Genomic DNA, 21,441 nt, shown 5'->3' on the forward strand with positions numbered 1-21,441 from the left:
CAAGGAATTCTTCTAGGCCTCTTCTTTTTACCTATTTGACCTTCTGTTGCTTCACCATTTCATCTCTGAGCTATCCATTTGTCCTGTGTCACATTGCTTGCTCTCAGTATAAGTAGTATTTTAGTTTGCTGAAGTCTTGGGAGCATTTTGACCTTTATTTTGGAAATAAAATGATTAGAGTCTAAATCTGAGGACTTTGGCATTTTGATTTTCCCTGTTTGCATGTTGTGAGATCACCAAATGATAAATCTTAAATGCTCCTAGTTAAGCATTGTGAGATACCCATTATTATTATTATTTTATGATTTCATTATCAGATCTAAACTTACACAGAGTTCCACCATTCATTGGCCGTACTAATTAATCCTGTGGAGGGATGAATAGTCCCTAATGATCTTCCTGAATTTCTTTCTTCCAATTTGAACATTTAATTCGCAAATAACTATGTTGACGTTCTTAAATAAAATCTTGAGTAACGTCTCCTCCAGGTCTTTACAAATTTTTCTAATTTCTGTGGCTGTTCTTTTAGTCTTGATTTATGGCAGTATTAGCAGTGACTAAAGAAGTGTATCTCATTTGCGTCCATAAAGTGTGGAGATGAGACTATTCTGGAACTGAAGTCAGTGATAGCTCACAGGATTTGTTTATTGACTTTAGAACCTCCTCCAGCATGAGTTATTCTTTATTACTCTCTTGCCTGGCTTTCTGTTCAGAAATTCTTTGTTACTCTTTTGCCTGGCCTTACGTTCGGAATGTTCTCATTGCTGTCTTGATTGGGCTTCCGGTCAGAATGCTTTATAATGATCTTGTGTTAGGCCACAGTATCTGTAAGTTTTCAGTTTTCCTGGTTTTTGAGGAGTAAGTTAACTCTGGAGGCAGCAAACTTCGACACTTGTACTTTTCAAAGTTTGTGTATTGCTGTGAACTCCTCAGGATCTGAGGATCTTAGACGATTGTGGATTGTCTACCACCTGGAAGAGTACACTCTTTGACCAACTTTGTCATCATTCTGAATTGAATGACCACTGTTGGACACAAAAGTGTCAGCAGGATTAAAATAGGCTGTTAGCATCCCAGGTACCTCCGTGTGTGTTCAAGCTACTCTAGCTTCTTTAGGCACAAACCTTCTCCTTTCTGTGGTCTTGGACCTGTCTGGAGGGCTATTTAATTCTCCTGAAGTGATGACACTGTTCTGGCTTTTGAAACTATTAGTTCCTTCCTGGGGAAGAAGGGGGGGGGGGTAAGTTTGGAAAGACTAGGGAGGGCAGTCACTTAGACCCCAGGATGGGAGGGGCACACTTGTGAGGTCGATGGTACACAAGGATAGTCTCGTCACTTTTGCTTTTATTTGTTTGTATTGGCAGTAAATATTTCTCTCCTCAAATTCATAAACTGAACACTCAAAAATCAAAATTATTTTAAGAATCTGGGTTTATGATACAGCTTGTCTTAAAAAGTTGACTTAGTAAACTTGAAAGCTGTAAATATAGAAACTCGGGAGAATTGTTGGATGGCTGTGGTTAATGTGGATGCTGCCAAAGTAACTGCATAAAAGCTTGCTGCACGTCTTTATTGTTCTTGCTGTTTGATTCTTTCTGCTGCAGCGTTACTATTTGCACAGTGACAGTTCTTGAGATGGACTTACTGCATTTGTACTTAAACATCTTCACTTTTTTTGTGTTGGTAATGACACAAATTTTACATCATCATTGATGCAAGCATCTGCTTGTGGCAGCTACGTAACAACACTGAGGGGATGAAGGAAAGATGTTACATCATATACTAATGCACTATCTGGTAATAAAAAGAATGAAGTTTGTCCATGTCTGTAACTGAAGATAGTTGCCATGCTAATGGTAAACACTGCCAGACAAGTCCCACATTCCCAGCCATTATCTTAGTAGTGAGACAAGTAAGCCTTCATCCAGTTTGTAGTTTAGTTGAAGCTCAGCACTCACTGTGCCTGATGTGCAGCAGTTTTGCCACCCTGATGACTTGCAGCCATCCAATGACCAATGACACTGTATGGTGGTGGTGGTGGTGGTGGTGGTGGTGGTGATGGTGTGGTAATATGTTCACATGTGATGGGAAGTGATAAAGGAACCATTGATGGATAATCAAATAAAGAGAACCTATGTAATTTCTTGAATCATGGAGATCTCATTATATGGAAGATTTTTTGTCTGTAAGGTGCTGAGGGGAGGAAACAAAGTTGGAGAAGTTGTGAACAAGTGAATTCTAGATAGGTTAAAGATACAGTAAAAGACCTGCAGAACACTATGCTAAAATATATACCAAATTTGCACTGTAAATAGAAAAGAAGCTACACAAATCAACTGTGAAAGACAGCATAGCTTCATGTAGAACTTGTTGAGGTAACAAACTGAGTTTGATTGGACCTAATTACAGGGACAATCTGTTATGTAGCAAATGAGTAAAGTAACTAGTAAGGAGTACTTGGATTTAATTCCTAGCAAGCATGTGGGGTTTTGTGTGTAGCACTGTTCAGTCAGTTAATACAATTAATTCAATGACTGCATAGTTCACAACAGTGCTCTTTCGTGTGTGATGTTGCATGCTTCATGATAGTGCCTGCTGGTGGTATTTTAGTCCACTTGGCATACCTGCTGCATAATACAAGGGGATGGAACCTTAATAGTGGCAACTATTTATTTAATAAGTTGTGCAAAATGGATAAATGTTTCAGAGAATGCCATTATTCTTCATGTCTACTTATTTATCTTTCAATGTTGTTACCCTGGCAATGGAAGCATTTCTCCCAATGAGAGACAAGTTTGTTGATACTGTCACTATAGAATGTTTGACTTTGTCGATGGAGCCACAACCTCACATCTGCTTGCACTGCTTCATCATTATCGAAGCATTCTTTACGTTTTGGAAACATGAAAATCTGGTGGGTCCAACTCAGGATTGTATGGTGGATGATCGATGGCTGCGAACGCAAGGCATCAGATCGTGACAGATGTCACAGCTCTCATTTTGGTGTGGCATGTCATGCTGAAGGAGAGGTGCTCAATGTGTGGATGAACTCTTCGAATTTGAAACTCTGTAACATGACACTGTTTCTCATGCACCATTTACACTACTGGCCATTAAAGTTGCTACACCAAGAAGAAATGCAGATGATAAACGGGTATTCATTGGATAAATATACTAGAACTGACATGCGATTACATTTTCACACAATTTGGATGCATAGATCTTGAGAAATCAGTACCCAGAACAACCACCTCTGGCCGTAATAACGGCCTTGATACGCATGGACATTGAGTCAGACAGCTTGGATGGTGTGTACAGGTACAGCTGCCCATGCAGCTTCAACACAATACCACAGTTTATCAAGAGTAGTGACTGGCGTATTGTGACAAGCCTGTTGCTCGGCCACCATTGACCAGATGTTTTCAGTTGGTGAGAGATCTGGAGAATGTGCTGGCCAGGGCAGCAGTCGAACATTTTCTGTATCCAGAAAGGCCCATACAGGACCTGCAACATGCGGTCGTGCATTATCCTGCTGAAATGCACGGTACCGCAGGGTCGAATGAAGGGTAGAGCCACGTGTCGTAACACATCTGAAATGTAACGTCCACTGTTAAAAGTGCCGTCAATGCGAACAAGAGGTGATGGACACGTGTAACCAGTGGCACCCCATACAATCACGCCGGGAGATACGCCAGTATGGCGATGAAGAATACACGCTTCCAATGTGTGTTTACCGCGATATCGCCAAACACGGATGCGATCATCATGATGCTGTAAACAGAACCTGGATTCATCCGAAAAAAATGACTTTTTGCCATTCGTGCACCCAGGTTCGTCGTTGAGTACACCATCGTAGGTGCTCCTGTCTGTGATGCAGCGTCAAGGGTAACTGCAGCCGTGGTCTCCAAGCTGATAGTCCATGCTGCTGCAAACGTCGTCAAACTGTTCGTGCAGATGGTTGTTGTCTTGCAAACGTCCCCATCTGTTGACTCAGGGATCGAGACATGGCTGCACGATCCATTACGGCCATGCGGATAAGATGCCTGTCATCTCGAGTGCTAATGATACGAAGCCGTGCACGGCGTTCCGTATTACCCTCCTGAACCCGCTGGTTCCATATTCTGCTGACAGTCATTGGATCTCAACCAACGCAAACAGCAATGTCGCGATATGATAAACCGCAATCACGATAGGCTACAATTCAACATTTATCAAAGTCGGAAATGTGATGGTACGCATTTCTCCTCGTTACACGAGGCATCACAACAACGTTTCACCAGGCAACACCGGTCAACTGCTGTTTGTGTATGAGAAATTGATTGGAAACTTTCCTCATGTCAGCACGTTGTAGGTGTCACCAATGGCGCCAACCTTGTGTGAATGCTCTGAAAAGCTAATCATTTGCGTATCACAGCATCTTCTTCTTGTTGGTTAAATTTCACGTCTGTAGTACGTCATCTTCGTGGTGTAGCAATTTTAATGGCCAGTAGTGTAGTTACCTTCCGCACTGCCACATTACATGCTATAGTTCGGAGTTCTCTGGCAACAGAGGGCTACAAATATGAAGAAATGAAGAATAAAGATGTAGAATGTTAATAATGTTAGTTTTATTTAAAAATCTTTGAGAAGTTACAAATAAAAAATTCAGAGGTATTACTTTTCAACACACCAGTCATCAGCATTGTGCATATCCCATTGCCAGCGAGGAAGGTAGATTACCTCAGCAGCGCCAGTTGTGTTGATAGTTAGAGTTTGCTGGTCTATTGCAGAAAGTTTCTCCACTTCTGTGTCTAAGCTGTTACTTTTTGGAATATAGTCCGCGATCAGCTTAGTGAAAGTAGTAGTATAACATTCTGCAGTACCCGCTCATTATTTTGCGGGACAGCACTTGGCCGCAAGTGACACGTGTTGTGACTAATTTGTTTAGTCAGTGGAGCTGGGAAGTTCTGAACCACCCACCACACTCTCTGGTCTTAAGGCTTGTGACTACAACTTGATTCCTAAATTGAGGGAAGCACTTCGTGGCATTTGCTTTGGAACTGGTAAGAGAGATTCATCGGGCAATAGACCACTCCACACCAACAGTCAAAACAACTGCTACTGCTAAGTATAGCCTACAACCTCCACATTGGTGGCAACAGCTTGAGGTGTTACCTGTGTTCTGCCTCAGCTAATTGCAGTTAGATTAAAATTGAGAGCTGAAAGGATACAGGACCATTAGTATGATCACCTGAGGGCCCTTCCTGCTTTACTGTGCTCAGGTACCGTGCTTATTCTTATTGACTTCATCTCTGTAGTCTGAAATCGAAGCTGAAAATGTAACTCATAGCTCTCTCTCAAATCCACAAAATAAGACTTGTAGCTTCTTCATGAAACATTACACTTTTAACTGAATAAGACAGCAGGAGACACTGCTTTTAATACATTTCTGTCCATAAATATGTTAAATTAACTGAACAGACTTTACACTTCATGGGATATGGGCAGAATGAAACTTATGCTGTCCTCACAGTGTTGTCACAAGCATCAGCATTCTTTAGAGCACTGAATCTTTCCAAGAAGGGGTGCATCTTTATGGAACAACCACCAAAATCAATGGCAAGTGACGAATGGTGGTCAGAGCCACCACATCTCGTAGAAACTCGGTGTGTCGCCTTCCAATTTCATGCACATACAAATGAATTTGCTGACAGTTGCATATTAACATTTATTACATACTTCGAGCAATTTCTAAGTGTAAATGACAATCATCATTCGTTGGTAACAGATACATTACTGCCTTTATGAAGTGATGCATTACATTTCATGGTTACACACACCGCTGGTGACTGCTTTGAAGAACAGTAAAAGTTTGAAACATCGATGAATTTTGTGTAAGCTGCAGATAATAGCTACCATATTAAAAGTACCAACCTTTATACGTTGTTGGTTTTTGTCTGCATTGATATCATTAGACCTCCATCATGAAGTAAAGGATGAACATTTGAAAACAGGTTTTTGTGTTTATATGTAGTGACTACCTACAGAAGACGGGAACGACTAGTCGTAACTGACTGGATCAAATATAGGAAGCAAGAACCAATTCATAGCTTGGGGGGGATAGAGAAGGGACTGAAACAGGTTTGTAACTATCCGTGATGTTATTCCATCTGTACATGAGCAACCTGTGTAGGAAACAACGAAGAAATTTTGGAAGAGAATGAAAGTACAGGGAGGAGAAATAAAAGCTTTGTGGTTTGCCGATGCCATTGTAATTGTCGGATACAGATAGGTACACGGAAGGACAGTGGAATGGAATGTATAGTGTCTTTGCAAAAAGAATACAAGATGAATATCAATAAGAGTAAAACAATGGTAATTGAATGTAGTTGAATTAAATCAGATGATGCTGAGGGGATTGAATTGGGAAGTGAGACACTAGATTAGTTTTGCTATTTGGGCAGGAAAATAAGTAATAATGGCTGAAATATAGAGAATATTGCCGCAGAAGAAGCTGAGTAGGACAGTCACTGTGGTGTAGCGGTTATGATACTAGACTGTTAAATGGAGGGTTGTGGGTTCAAAACTCACTTGAACTGTAAAATTTAAATTTCTATATTCAGTTAAAGTACATTCTAGAAGTATCCACAAATGTCAAGAATCATTGTACTGGAATGTTCTCTTAACTGTATACATACCGTATGTGTTCAGACCGGAGGCAGTTCGCTCTGCGCTGTTGTATGTGTAAGTGCAGAATAAACCTTCGTTAAGTGAAGTTAGTGTTCGTCATTCATCTACTTACACCTTTTTCTACATGATGATATTCTGGTGGAGATGATGGGTATTGGAACTAGTGATAGCGCACATTATCGACGACACAGTGGCTTCCATCAGGCCATGACAGAGTCGCTGTTTACGTGGCTAAACCCGAGTTCCATCCATATTCAACAGATTGCAATCTATCGGGGACAAGAAGAAGAAGAAGAAGAAGACGTTACAGTGACAGCAACTGAGTTCCAGCCATATTCAGCAGATCGCAATCTATCGGAGACAGAAGAAGAAGACGGCGTTACGATGACAGCAACTGTATGCCACCACATGAGACATCCTTCCAGGTTCTCTGGTGGTGATGGCCAAGATCCAAACAAGTGGCCGAAGTTATAAGAGCGTATAGCCAAATTTAGCAAATGGGATGACACCAGGTGTTTGGCTAACGTACTTTTCTGCAATGGTGTAAGAACAGTGAGGAGGAGTTCACAAGCAGGAAAGTATTCCAAGCGGAACTGCGCCAGTATTTCGGCTACACACAACAGAAGTGCAAGGCTGAAGATTAATTAAAGTGCAGCGCACAGCATCCAGGAGAAACTACAGCATCCTACATTCAAGACGTCTTGGAACTGTGTAAAACAGTGGATCTTAGAGTGAAGGAGGAAGATAAGGTTGCACATCTTCATGAAGGGTGTTGCTGAGGACGTGTATCAAGCCGTACTCCTGAAGGAGGTTTCGACAGCAGATGACTTCATAAAATGGTGCCAGTATATTGAGACAATGCATCAAAAAAGATTTACATGCAAGAAGTTTGAACAGCTTCCAAATGTCGAATCGATGTCTGTGATGGAGGAAACAACTGATTTCACAAGTGTTCATCAGATAGTAAGAGAGGAAGTTCAGAAAGCACTTGGATTGCATGGAGAGCAAAAAAACTGAGACGCCACAAGAGGTCATAAGAGAGGAAGTGAAACAGACATTGAACCCAATCTTGTCTTTCATTCCCTTTAAAATGTTGAAAAAGTCGAGACCCAGGTGAAGTTACATTCCTACAATGCCACATGAGGAATCTGTTTGGGCACCAAGGAAGACTGATATCTGGAGGAACCAGGATAACCAACCATTATGTTTCCACTGCGGACGACTGGGACATGTGGTGTGCTGTTGTCGAGAAAGGCGGCAGATATTTGATGACGCCTGCGCCTGAACACAGCAGACCGATCTTAGACGACACTAACTCGGGGACGATGAAGATGAACAAGAAGATGTGGGTGCAGGACAACATAGGTCACCATTGCTGCAAGCTTGCCGCTGGAGAAGACGCTCCCCAACATGCCAATCAAGGTCTCCATCGCCATTTAGAAGCTCCAAACCAATCACCTTGGCACTGCAACATGGAAAATTAAAGGGTGCGACCTTCCTTGGAAGTGAAGCCACCGAATAGAAAAATCCTCCTCCATGTAACACTATAAAAATGATAGGAAACTATGTCAATTTCCTCATGGATGGCTGACCAGCCCAAGATCTTGTGCACTCTGGAGCATCATATTCAGTCATTTCGGAGAAGTACTGTTGCCAGTTGCAGCAAATCATATTCGTCGACAACAAAACATCACTGCTGAAGGTGGCTAATGGTAAATATGTAAAACATACAGGAAGATATCATGCGTATGGGTATAAGTGGCCATAAACAGCCCTTAGAATTCATTGTCTTACAAGAGTGTAGTCATGACATCATTCTCGGATGGGACTTTTTGAAAGCTTCTCAGGCAATTACAGATTGTGGCCACTTGAAGATTATCCTAGACGAGATGAGATACTGTGGACTGGAAGATGCGCATCCAAGTGTGTGGAGACTGTGTTGGATGAAGTGATCATTCCTGCAGTCAGTGCTAGAAAGGTAACTGTTACGCATCATGCCATGCATCAACCCATGGATCTTGTAGTGGCATGTAAGAGAAGCATACCACTGAAGAATAATTTTGTCATCCCAGCCCCTGTCGTGAGTTTAAGGTAATGCCGTCTGGCTTGCGTAATGCACCAGCAAGTTTAGAACAGATGATGGATAATCTTCTAATTCACCTAGAATGGACGATGTGTCTTTGTTATTTAGATGACATTATAGTGTTCTCAGAGACATCTGATGAACACGTAACAAGACTGAGGGCCGCTCTTAAGTGTCTCCAACAAGGTGGACTGAAACTTAATCCAAGATAGTGTCTCTTTTGAGCAAAAGAAATCAAAATTCTTGGACACATTGTGTCAAACAAAGGTGTGCGGCCAGGCCCAGAAAAAGTGAGATCCAAACGGAATTTCCTATTCCTAAAAGTATTAGAGAGACATGAGGCTTCCTCGGATTATATTCTGATTACTTTTGTTTTATCAATGGCTTTAAAGCCAGACCACTCCAAGAGTTGTTAAAAGCCGATGCTAAAAGTATCTGGGGTGGTGTTTAACAAGTTTCTTTCAATGTGCTGCGAAAAGTTCCGATGAGTGACCATGTACTTGGTCTGTATGATAAGAGAGCACCTAGAGAACTTCACACAGATGCCATTGGATATGGGATCGGTGCAGTTCTGGTGCAAATTTTGGATGGAAGGGAGAAGGTTATAGCCTATGCTTCTAGGACACTTACAAAAGTCGAGAGAAACTACGCAACTACAGAAGAGAATGTCTCGCTGTGATCTGGGCCATGTGCAAATTTCAACAGTATCTCAATGGAAGGCCATTCACAGTTGTTACGGACAATCATTCACTTGTTGGTTGACAGGTCTTAAGGCTTCAACAGGACGACTTGCCAGCTGAGCACTACATCTCGAAGAGTACGACAATACCATAGTGTACAAAAGTGAAAGAAAACACCAAGATGCCAATTGTGTCTCAAGAAACCCTGTGCAAAACCATCAAGACTTTGATGAAGATAGCGACTGCCTCGCTGCACTCCAGGATCTCTCTGCTGAGCAGGAGGAGGACACCACGATATCTAAGAAAAACTTTGATCCGTTTGGAAAGAGGTGGCTACCAGTGATTCCTAAACACATGCACTTGGATGTTTTACAGAATTTCCATGACACACCTGAGGGCAGACATTTACGATTTATTAAGACATACAATAGGATCCGCAAGAGATTTTTCTGGCCAGGTTTATTTAGGAGTGTCCGTCACTGTGTGTTGCACTGTCGAGAGTGCCAGAGGAGAAAGGCAGTTCCTCAGAAACCACCTGACCGACTCATACCAATTCCACCAGCCGAAATGCCTTTCCAGCGTGTCGGGATTGACCTCCTTGGACTATTTCAAACGTCTGCTAGTGGCGACAGATGATTATTGTTTGTACTGATTATCTGACAACTATGCCATTACAAAAGCCGTGAAAACAGCCGAAGCATTTGAGGTAGCCAAATTCATCGTGGAAGACATTGTAGCAAAACAAGGTGCCCCAAGGTCATTAATTACCGATCGAGGAAAGTTTTTCAATCAAATCTTGTGACAGAGATAAACCATTGGTGCAACATTACTCATCACATGACGACTGCCTACCATCTGCAAAATAATGGGCTTACTGAACATCTTAATAAGACATTGGCTGACAGGCTATCAATGTTCGTCAATGTTTATCAGAGCAACTGGGATGTGGTGCTACCTTTCGCTATGTTTGCCTACAACACCGCCAAACAAGACACCACAGGATTGACGCCATTTTTCCTCGTGCAAGGCTGTGAGGCAACTACGACAATGGACAGTGTTTCCATTACATCCTGATGACGTGGACGATAACTACATCAGCCAAGTGTTAACCAGAGCTGAGGAATCTCAGCAGTTAGCTCAACTCGGCATGCTGCAGGCTCAAGAAAACGATTGTAGAAGGTATGACGCGAGCCACAGCCCTCTTGTCTATCGGCCTGGTGACCTCGTCTGGATCTTCACTCCTGTTCGGAAGGTTGGTCTCTCTGAGAAGCTCCTCAGGCACTACATTGGACCGTATAAGGTTGTAAAACAGTTGTCCTGATGTTACTTATGAAGTTGAAAATTTCGACCCCGACACAAGATGACGAAAGATCAGATATATGGTCCACGTCCTTCGAATGAAGCCCTATAAGGATCCTGCAACCCAGGGTAAATTCGAAGGTCCATTGACAGGCAACAAGCGGAAATGTGGACAAAAAGCATAGTGGCAAAGGAAGTTCTAAGAAGATCACCACCAGGGCGAGAATCGGTCATCGGGAGTTGGACCATGTAGAGGACCGATGACCCGTTCCCAGACTAGAAGAGTGTAACACCAAGACGCTGTTCTCGTAAGGAGGGAGCAATGTCGCAGAAGAAGCTGAGTAGCTCAGTCACCGTGGTGTAGTGGTTATGATACTAGACTGTTGCATAGAGGGTCGTGAGTTCAAAACTCACCTGAACTGTAAAATTTTAATTTCTATATTCGGTTCAAGTACATTCTAGAAGTATCCACAAATGTGAAGAATCATTGTACTGGAATGTTCTGTAACTGTATACATACCGTACGTGTTCCGGCCGGAGCAGTTCACTCCACGCTGTTGTATGTGCAAGTGATGAATTAACCTTCGTTAAGTGAAGTTAGTGTTCGTAATTCATCTAATTACACCTTCTTCTACGTGACTATATAAAATGTAGACTGACGATAGCAAGACAGAATATCAGAAAAAAAGAAGTGTGTGGAAGTTTTTACTGAAAGTCTAGTGGAGTGTGTTATATATGGAAGTGAAACAACAATAAGTAGCACAGACAAGAAGAAAGTGGAAGCTTTTGAAAAATTGGGGTACAGAAGAATGCTGAAGAGTAGAAGGTTAGATTGAGTAATTAATGAAGACACACCTATAAAATTGTGGAGCAGACACAACTTGTCTGAAAGAAGGTATAAGGTGATAGGATATGCCCTGATGCATCTAGTGGGAACAGTTAGAGAGAGAGAGAGAGAGAGAGAGAGAGAGAGAGAGAGGGAGAGGGAGAGAGAGAGAGTTATTACCGTTATTATTATTCCAAGGTGAAAAGACTTGCACAGACTAGGCTAGCATAGAGAGCAGCGTCAAACCCATCTTCAGACTGAAGACCTTGATAATGGTAACAGCAACCACCTCCTCCTCCTCCACTGTTACATGGTTGAGAAAAAAAAAATGGATGTAATGCACAAATCCATTGGTTTGTGGATAGCATCATCTTATGGGAGAGAAGGCATTGTCCCAGTAATCTGTGTCTTTAGCAATAATTCTCATCTCTTGTTCAGTTTTCATACGAACTGTGTGAGGTGCCACTGGATTGTTTTACGAGACGTGCTCAAAGAGCTGCCTGTCCTACCAAACCAGTTAATGCAAATGCTGGGATTGCACTAACGACAAAATTGACCCCTCCTCCCCATTCTGGTCCAGGCTTGTAAGTTTGTTCTCTGCATTTAATGACATTGTTAAATCCTAATCTCCTCCTTCCATCGGAGTAATCATTACCATTCTTGATTTAATAAAAGATTACAGCAAAGAAAGAAAAGTTTACTTTACAAACACATTTATGAGGTTATTCTCCAGAATGTCATCACTCTGAACAGAATATTTTGTAATAAGTATTAGCACATTAAGAGAAACTAACTCAACTGATAGGAAAGAAAATTAAGTAAATGATTTAAAGAGTTTCCAGTAGTTTTATGATTGTGAGGGTAACATTCACATCCAGGTCTGTCACAGTATATGGCCCCTGGTAATGCTTGTTTTGTCCTTTTTTTCTGGTGACAAGGTTTCTTCTTCTTCTTCTTCTTCTTCTTCCTCCTCCTCCTCCTCCTCCTCCTTCTCGTCCTCTTGATCACCTGGTACTGGCAGAAGTAAAGCTGTGAGGACAGGTTGTGAGTTGTGCTTGGGTAGCTCAGTTGGTAGAGCACTTGCACTTGCTTGCCCGCAAAAGGCAAAGGTCTTGAGTTCGAGTCACGGTCTGGACACACAGTTTTGATCTACCAGGAAGCAAAAACTGATTTGACATTAGATGTTAGATGGCCAGAATCTGGCTGTAACCACATGATCTACATTTATAGACAAAATAGCCACAAATGTAGCTTTTGCTTCTTCATCTAAAAAAAAATTTAGCTTTCATATCTTCAAACATTGTCATTACACATTCATATTGCAGCAGGCCATCAAATATCAAATTCCATGAGTTAACAAATTTATTAGGAACAGAAGGAGCTGCATAATTCTTATCATGTATTCACCTCAGACCATTTCACATGAAAATGGCAGGACGCGTATACAGTGTCATTCCATGCCAAGTGGCCTAAATTTAAATTAGGTCCCCACTCAGCCCTCTCCAGTTTTGATGAAATTTTTACAGGATGTATGTATGTATGAGGGGACATGAAGCCATGCCAAATTACACCTTGATAAGTAGATTGGTGCAGCCATTAACTGTGCTTTTGTAAAGCTTAGTTTTTTCCATTTTGCAACAGATACCAATAAAACACAAAGTTTGCTTTACTGTTGGCCATGAGTTAAGAATACTCAATTGTTGTAACTCCATGATTCCGTTCATCTTCTTAGATACAACTGTGTAATTACTGAACCTGTGCTCAATGTACAGCAGATTTATCACACTTTGCTATCAAAGCAGCTCACAAATCATGTTGTGACAAATTTGGATCATGTTTTGGCAGCTTGTTTCATATAAGAGAATGACTTTTTGATGATGATTTCTTCCTCATTTGCAGCCAACCGACATGTCATAAAGCTGTTCACATAATTACCAAGTTATCTTAGATTAAAATAGATAAAAAAGTAGGAAAAGACAGATAGCTATTTACCGTAAAGAAGACACGTCAAGTTGAAGAGAGACATAATTAAAAAGACACTTACATATAGCATTTGGCCACAACCTTCTTCAGTAAAAGGGACACACACTCTCTCTCTCTCTCTCTCTCTCTCTCTCTCTCTCTCTCTCTCTCTCTCTCTGACAAACCCGGCATTCTCTAGATATTTATTTTGCCAATTTTATGTTAGAAATTATAACGAAAATAAAATGAACTGTGTTTGTTGTGAAGTATCAAAATAAACATTGTTTCCATGTATCCATGGAAATACCTTTCAAATTATGAAGCAATTGTCACAAAAATATGTGTAATGTGCAAATATGTAAGTATAGTATGTGTGTTAAGAAACATGATCTTGTAAATTCTCTGTATGCTGGGCGCAGCTGCTTCACGTGTCTACACAATTTTGTAAACATGTTTGCAACAATGCCTCTTCATAGCTCTATAGACTGCTAATGTTTTCACCTACATCCATTTATGCTCCACAGTTGAAAGGTGTGAAAAGCATTGTCAGGTATCAGGGATTATCTTAAATTGACTCAACTGTACAATTGTCATAGTACTAATGAATAAATGTATTGAAACTTCATGCATAATGCGGTAGTTTTCACACATCTCAGTGTTTATAGCATCATATCTCTTGAATTATGTGCTGTACTTGGGTAGGTACATGCAGCTACATATGTGGGTAGCATTTGTGAAATATGTTGTCAATACAATTAGTAGTAAGGAGCAGTAAATTTAAACGTCAGGTGTGATGCAACAGTTTCTCATGCATCACAAATTTATGATGTCTCTTCTGGACTGTGTGTGGTACCATGATAAAATGTTGTAGGTACATTCAGAGGCATATGTGGATACTATGTGCAAAGTCTATTGAGAATAGAGTTAGTTGTAAAGAAGTAATAGAATTTAAATGTCATGCACAATGTGGCAGTTTTTCACACACCTCGGTGTTTGATGTCATTTTTACTGAACAATGTTCGATAGGTGGTTCTTAGCCCCACAGCGATTATTGCTCGACAGTGAAGGATGGATGTACTAAATATTGTTAAAATCGCTTCAGTGGTTTAGGAGGACACACACACACACACACACACACACACACACACACACACACAGACACAGGCACAGTTATCTATGTGCATCCATTTTTATAATATGTGTGGGTATAGATCATTGCCTTTCTTTTAGCATTGCTCGTTACCTGAACAGAAGAGTGTTGATTTATGTAATGTACATTTGTCGTTTCAGTTTCTGCAAAAAGTTTATTGAGATACAGCTTACTGCTAATAGTAAATATACACCTCACTTGGGAAATTTTAGAAGTTCGAATATCTGGTACAGTTACTACTCTTCATTTATATTTTTGTCACTGTTGTAGTTTGTATTACAAAATTGCATAATGGTATTGGCATGTGATTATACTTACAGGACTTGGTCAACTGTAACTGCACGGGCTGGATCAGATACAGGTTGGCCTGATGTGTCTGGAGCAGGCAGTGGTGGGGATGGCAGCATTCAGCCCGGAGGTGACAGTAAAGACCCATGGCCAGCAGTTACTACCAGTGCAGCAGCTGCATTCACAGACCTTGTACCAGAATTTGAACCAGGAAAGCCATGGAAGGCAAGAATCATAAATCAATTTGTTTCCTTTATTTATTTCCTTTGTACATTGGAAGAGCAGGATGGTTAAGCTTAAACATTTTCTTCAGTTTTACTTACCTTCCCATACTTGCTACACTCAGATCTATGTGTATAATTTTTTCCATGCTAAAGGTTTTGTTCTTTTTGCTGAGCACTTTGTTCCATTGGTGGATATAGAGACTGCATGTTCCATTAGCGGATATAAAGACTGCACACAGTGATTGATTACATCTCTCTCTGCAAGCTCTTATTTATACAGTTGATTCTTGTGGGAAAAATATGTAGAAACCACCTCATTATTCATAGATATTTGTTGAAAACTTTTCTTACAATTCTGAAATAATTTTTCTTCACTTATTTTGCATCCTGAAGCATTTCTCTGAACTCAGATGTTTGTTAAACGTGGGTACTGCTCCACTCCCTCCTCCTACTGCTCAGGAGGCCTAAACATTCTCAAAATGTTTTTACAAGTGTTTTGTAAACAGACTCCTATACAGATAGACAATAATTTTCCAATATCACACCAATATCTTTTGATGAGAGGTCCTCAGCAGTGGGATAATTTTTTGAAACCATTTATATGGTGACGTAGGTTAAGGGCACTGGCATAACACCCTGCAGCCATTCGCCTTGGTGGGCCTTTGTATGCGAGTAATTAACACAGAAAAACAGTCCAGAATTTTGAGTGATGCTCTAGTGCTTTAAAAAGTAAGGATCAACGCACGGTTTATGTAAGTAAGGGTTAAGGTACAAGCCTCGTGCAGAAGGTTGCGGATTCAAATCTGTTCAGGTGCTTTGAATTTTTTATGTTAAAATCTATTTTAAAATGACTTTGGTCATTATTATTAATCAATTAATTGATGAAAAAGTAATTTTTTATTTCTGTTCATTTGTCACGTCATTTTAAACATTGTATTGATTTTCCATTTGCTCTCAGTTTTCTTCGTATAATTTTTTTCTTACTTGGAACGTTTGTTCATGTGATGTCTATTATTTTTATGTGTTAACTTTGATGTAAGTTCTTCCATTTTATCATCCTATATTTCCATTCATGTTACCACAATCATTAAACAATTCCTAATTTTGTTTGACTTTGTTTACCTATAATCCCCTCTTTCGTTTGAATTTTCATCTGTGTTGTTTTGTCCACAGTACAATAATAATTTAGGTCCTAAATGTTTGTATTATGATTACCATCCAAAAAAGGAAAAATAAATTTTTGACACCAATGCACAGTCAATATAAATACAGTGAAATCCTGCTTTTACACTTCTCAAGGGGCTTCAAAAATGGTGTAAAATTCAGGAAAATGTAAAATGTGAAAATAACATTCTAAGTTGTAAAAGTTATGTATAGTATCCCCCTTGCATTTTCACACTTTACGTAAGCTTTATGCACATAATATGCATCACAACTCTCCTCAGGGACTTGTCTATCACCCAAAAATAGGCTGTCTGAATTTTGTGGTATGTTTAGCCACGGATCTAAGTGGAACTGGTAACTGCCTGGGAAGTAGAAATGTCAGGCTTAAATTCATACATCATAATCGATGCTTTTGAAAAGCCTGTGACTGTCATTCATTATTTAAATAATGGAACACTGCACTAGTTAAGTATTTTTTCTTGCTTAGAACAACGCATTTCAAAAATTTATTCTCGTTGTCAAGTGCAAATATTTACATATTTTGTGTGGTGTTTGCATATATGTTGTTCTGCATCTCTTGTGCTACAGCCATCTTTTTGAGGCTATAAGAAACCACATACACGCAAACTATCACTCGCATTCTTTGTTTGTGAAACACAAACGAAAAATGCTTACATAAATACGAGGTATGTCCACAGAGTAAGTTCCGTTTGGTTATATAAAACAAACGTGTACAGATACAGAAAAAATATTTATTGTACAAAAATCTACAACTGTTAAACTACTTTTCTACATAGCTTCCAAAATTTTGTAGGCACTTGTCATAGCATGGCACAAATTGTTGTATGCCTTCTTCATAGAAGGTTGCCGCCTGTGTATTCAACCATGTGTTGACCACCAAGGACAGATTTTAGGTGTAAGAAGAGATGAAAGTTGCTAGGAGCGATGTCCTGGCTGTACAGAGGATGATCAAACGCGTCCCAATGAAATTCCCATGAGAGTTGTTTGGTCACATTTGCCATGTGAGGTCAGGCATTATTGTGGAAAAAAAACACCACCTTTTGACAAGTAATACTTGTTCTGTATTGCGTGGCGCAATTTCTTAATAGTCTCGCAGTAACCACGTGTGTTGATTGTTTGCCCTCGTGGTAAGAAATCAATCAGCAAAATGCCTTTTTTGTCCCAAAAAACGGTGCATGTGACTTAGCGAGGTGTCAAGATTTGCTTAGGCTTAACCTTCGTTGGGGATGAAGTGCACCACCGTTCCATTGATTGCCGTCACCCCCACCCCCACCGGTGTCGTACGATACCAAAGTTTCATCCCCCGTGACTATCCGAGAAAGAAAACCATCGCCTTCTTCATTGTAGCGTGTCAAAAACTGAAGTGCACTGCCCATCCATTGCTTTTTGTGTTGTTCAGTAAGCATTTTGGGTACCGAATGTGAGCAAAGTTTTCGAAATGTCAGTTTTTCAGTAACAGTTCCATGAATTAGTGATTGTGAGATTTGCGGAACTTCCCTAGCAAGGGCACTAAGTGTAAACTTAATGGTTGTGTTTACCTTCTCTTCAGTTGTGTGAACCAGCTCATCAGTAACCACAGAGAGGCATCCACTTCGTTCTCATCATGCACTTGATCACATCCTTCATTGAACATGCTGACCCATCTTCTAACCATTGAATCACTTATGCAGATTTGCTGATGAATTTCCTTTGGTTTTAACTTTCTTTGCATTTAGAAAACGAATCACAAATCTGATTTCAGACGCGGCGGCGTTTTCAATTATGGCTGACATGGTCAAGAAGCACTATTTCATCAGCAGCGATCTGAAAATGGTGTACATGTCGTCTCCTTGAGTCAGAGTAATTGCCACGCTTGCTCGGAACTGCGATCATAGCACTGCCCTGGGTAGAAATAGAAATAGAAACGGAATTTACTTTGTGGATGACCCTCGTATTTGCAATTGACAGCAAGAATAAATTCTCAAAATGTGTCCTGCTGACTGTGAAAAAAGACGTGACTGGTGCTCTGTTTAAACCAGAAACATTTGAGTGATGCAAAGAAAGCAAAGGCGTCAACTATCGCAACAAATGGCCCAGCAGTGAATGCATCATGCGAAACGTGTTGCCGAGTAATGCAAAGCTGTCACGTCAGAACAATCACAAAGCCGTGCTTGTGCAGCGGAGACTGTTTGGAAACGGTTGTAATGGTCACGATATATGTATTCGAACCAAGGAGCTTAGAATCTAACTTCCTTGATTCGAAGGAAGCTACACTCAGCAGCTAACATGCCAAGTAGAACTTGGCAGCAGCGAGAGATAAAGCACAAATTGTTCTGTTTTCTACTGATTCAGGTCTGCTAAACCTGGTGTCAGGAAACTTTGACCACATAATATTTGTAAACACTACAGAAAGTTGAATGCCATGTCAGCATCGTTTTACACAAGTTGTCAGTATTTTCTCCATAATCTTCTTTTCGTAAAGTGTAAATTGCCGGACAATTATAAATTTGTTAACGCAAAACCAAGTGCAAATTAAGATTTTGAACATAAGAAATTTGACGGGAGCAATCAAAAATGCCATAAACTGAGAAAATGTTAATTCTGGGAATGTAAAAGTGGAGTTATGCAGTAGATTGTCATCTTTTGTTTTTTGACTGACAGATCACGAGTTTTAAATGTTTAAATACTATGATAGATAAAAATAATTAAATTGACATGCAAAAAGATTGCAATTGAAAACATTAATGTGGTGATCAAAATGATGTGACAAAGTAATTAATATAAGAAAATTACATTTCAATCAGTTAATTGAATAAAAATGATGATCAGTCATTTTGATAAAGGTTTAAAAACCAATCATTTCAAAGGATCTGATGATTTTTGAACTCACAACCTTTAAATTGTGAGACCTGTACCATAGCCAATATACTACACAGCTATCCTGTGTACCATACCTTTTTAAGGCTGTGCACCACCAAGTGAAATTCCAAAATTCTTTTCATCGATTACTTGCAATAAGACGCTACCAGGGCAAATGGCTGCAGGGTGTGACACCTGCGACCTTAACCTACATCGCTGTATAGATGGTTTCAAAAAGTCTATCCCACCACTGGGGACCTCTCATTGTTGGTGTAAGTGATCAGTCCATCACATCGCCCATATGTCTGTTTTTCTCTCTAAAGTTTTGTAATCACAAACATGTGACTCGTGAATCCTGTAATTGAAGGTTACTGTGTTCATTTTTAGTGTAATGCGCACATCTACATAATTCATCTCATTTAATGTCAGTTGCCAATTTTAATATCGAGATAGAAATCAAATCAAAGAATTTTCTTTGGATAACAATTAATGGCAGATAATTGCACAACATTCAAATGCCTGAAGATACAAGCAGTGTTGTTTACAACTGTTGGGATATTTTGGCTTGCATGTACATTCAGACACAAAAATATGGTATGTAATATAGTTTCTGGATTGCAACACCATTTCCTTCACATAACAATCAGACAAGTCGAATTGAGTAATGTCTTACCAATCGTGTGAATACGATAAGAGTGTTGCAGATAGTCTGTTCCAAGCATGAAAGATACCTTTTGCAAATATTGACCTTCTGTCAGCCCTCCATAAATATTGCATTTCTAACCTATTTTCTAATATTTAAACACTTCTTGATTATTACTTACAAGTAGCTACAACAGAACTGATAGCACCAACTTGAGCTGTGGACAGCAGTGATTGAATAGGTATTACTGACTACCCGCATGAAGAAAATTTTTCACTGCACCCCTTGTGCCAGTAAGGGTATAACATACATGTCCTCCTTCAATGTAGTACAACATGGTAACGTTATTGATATGCAGAAAATAAAGCTAAGACAAACTATCTCTTGCAAAACAGTTCATATGGATATAATTTTCTATAAAATACAATTTGTTAGCAAAGGCACCGTTTTCAAATTTTGAGGCAGAATTTGCGCGTATATTCATGATTATCACAAATTACAGATTTTTCAGGTCCCTAGTAATCCCTTATGTAGCATTTATCGCTGAAGAACTGAACATCTCTAAGTCAAGTGTTCAAGACATTCTCAAGAATGTTTTGAAGAAAAGAAAAATGTGTGCAAAGTTTGTCCTGCACTTCTTAACTCTCAAACTAAAATGCCAACACATGGATGCCAGCTGCACCTTGATTGAAATGAAAGAGTGGACGCTTCGTCCTGAAAAAAATTATAACTGGTGACAAGACTTGTGTTACCAATATAACCTAGTACAAAGTGCAGAATGGGTCTCTGATGATTCACCAAAACTAAAGAAGACAAAGTGAAGACAATGCTCACTGTCGTCTCTGGTGCTTACAAAATTATCCACAGGGAATTTGTTCTCAGCAGCGTCACTGTAAATTCCTGTCACGGACCAGTTGTGCATGAGAGGTCAGAGGGTTTGCCCACAACAGCGGAAGGGAAGGGATTTATTCTTGCTGCACAACAATGCGTCCGCTCACACCATTGTAGTTCTAGTGCAGTTTCTAGTGATAAACAAGTGCCATTTCTAAACCACCTTCCATATTCATGTGATTTAACACCAAGTGATCTTTTTTAATTTCCAAAAATTAAAAAAAAAAAAAAAAAAAAAAAATATCATATGAAGGCTCAACACTTTGATAATATAACAGACCTTCAAGCCAGTGTGACGCCCAAGTTGATCGTCATCCCAAAGAACGATGATCTGTTGAGAGGCCAGACAAACGTATGGTTCCTGAAGAGGGGACGTATGGTTCCTGAAGAGGGGCAGCAGCCTTTTCAGTAATTGCAGGGACAACAGTCTGGATGATTGACTGATCTGGCCTTGTAACACTAACCAAAATGGCCTTGCTGTGCTGGTACTGCGAACGGCTGAAAGCAAGGGGAAAGTACGGCCCTAATTTTTTCCGAGGGCATGCAGCTTTACTGTATGGATAAATGACGATGGTGTCCTCTTGGGTAAAATATTCCGGAGGTAAAATAGTCCCCCATTCGGATCTCCGGGCGGGGACCACTCGAGGACATTATTATCAGCAGAAAGAAAACTGGCATTCTACAGATCAGTGTGTGGAATGTC

General features: G+C 40.1%; 1 protein-coding gene across 1 annotated transcript in view; it reads left to right on the top strand.

The window, feature by feature from the left end:
• Window positions 1-21,441, top strand: part of LOC124774893 (protein Gawky) — a 277,306-nt gene that overhangs the window by 212,881 nt on the left and 42,984 nt on the right. Inside the window, exon 20 of the mRNA XM_047249552.1 lies at window positions 14,990-15,182. Coding sequence (XP_047105508.1) covers window positions 14,990-15,182 — 193 coding nt within the window. The remainder of the gene's footprint in view (window positions 1-14,989; window positions 15,183-21,441) is intronic.

This window comes from Schistocerca piceifrons, chromosome 2, assembly GCF_021461385.2.
Source record: "Schistocerca piceifrons isolate TAMUIC-IGC-003096 chromosome 2, iqSchPice1.1, whole genome shotgun sequence".
NCBI classification, from domain to species: domain Eukaryota; kingdom Metazoa; phylum Arthropoda; class Insecta; order Orthoptera; family Acrididae; genus Schistocerca; species Schistocerca piceifrons.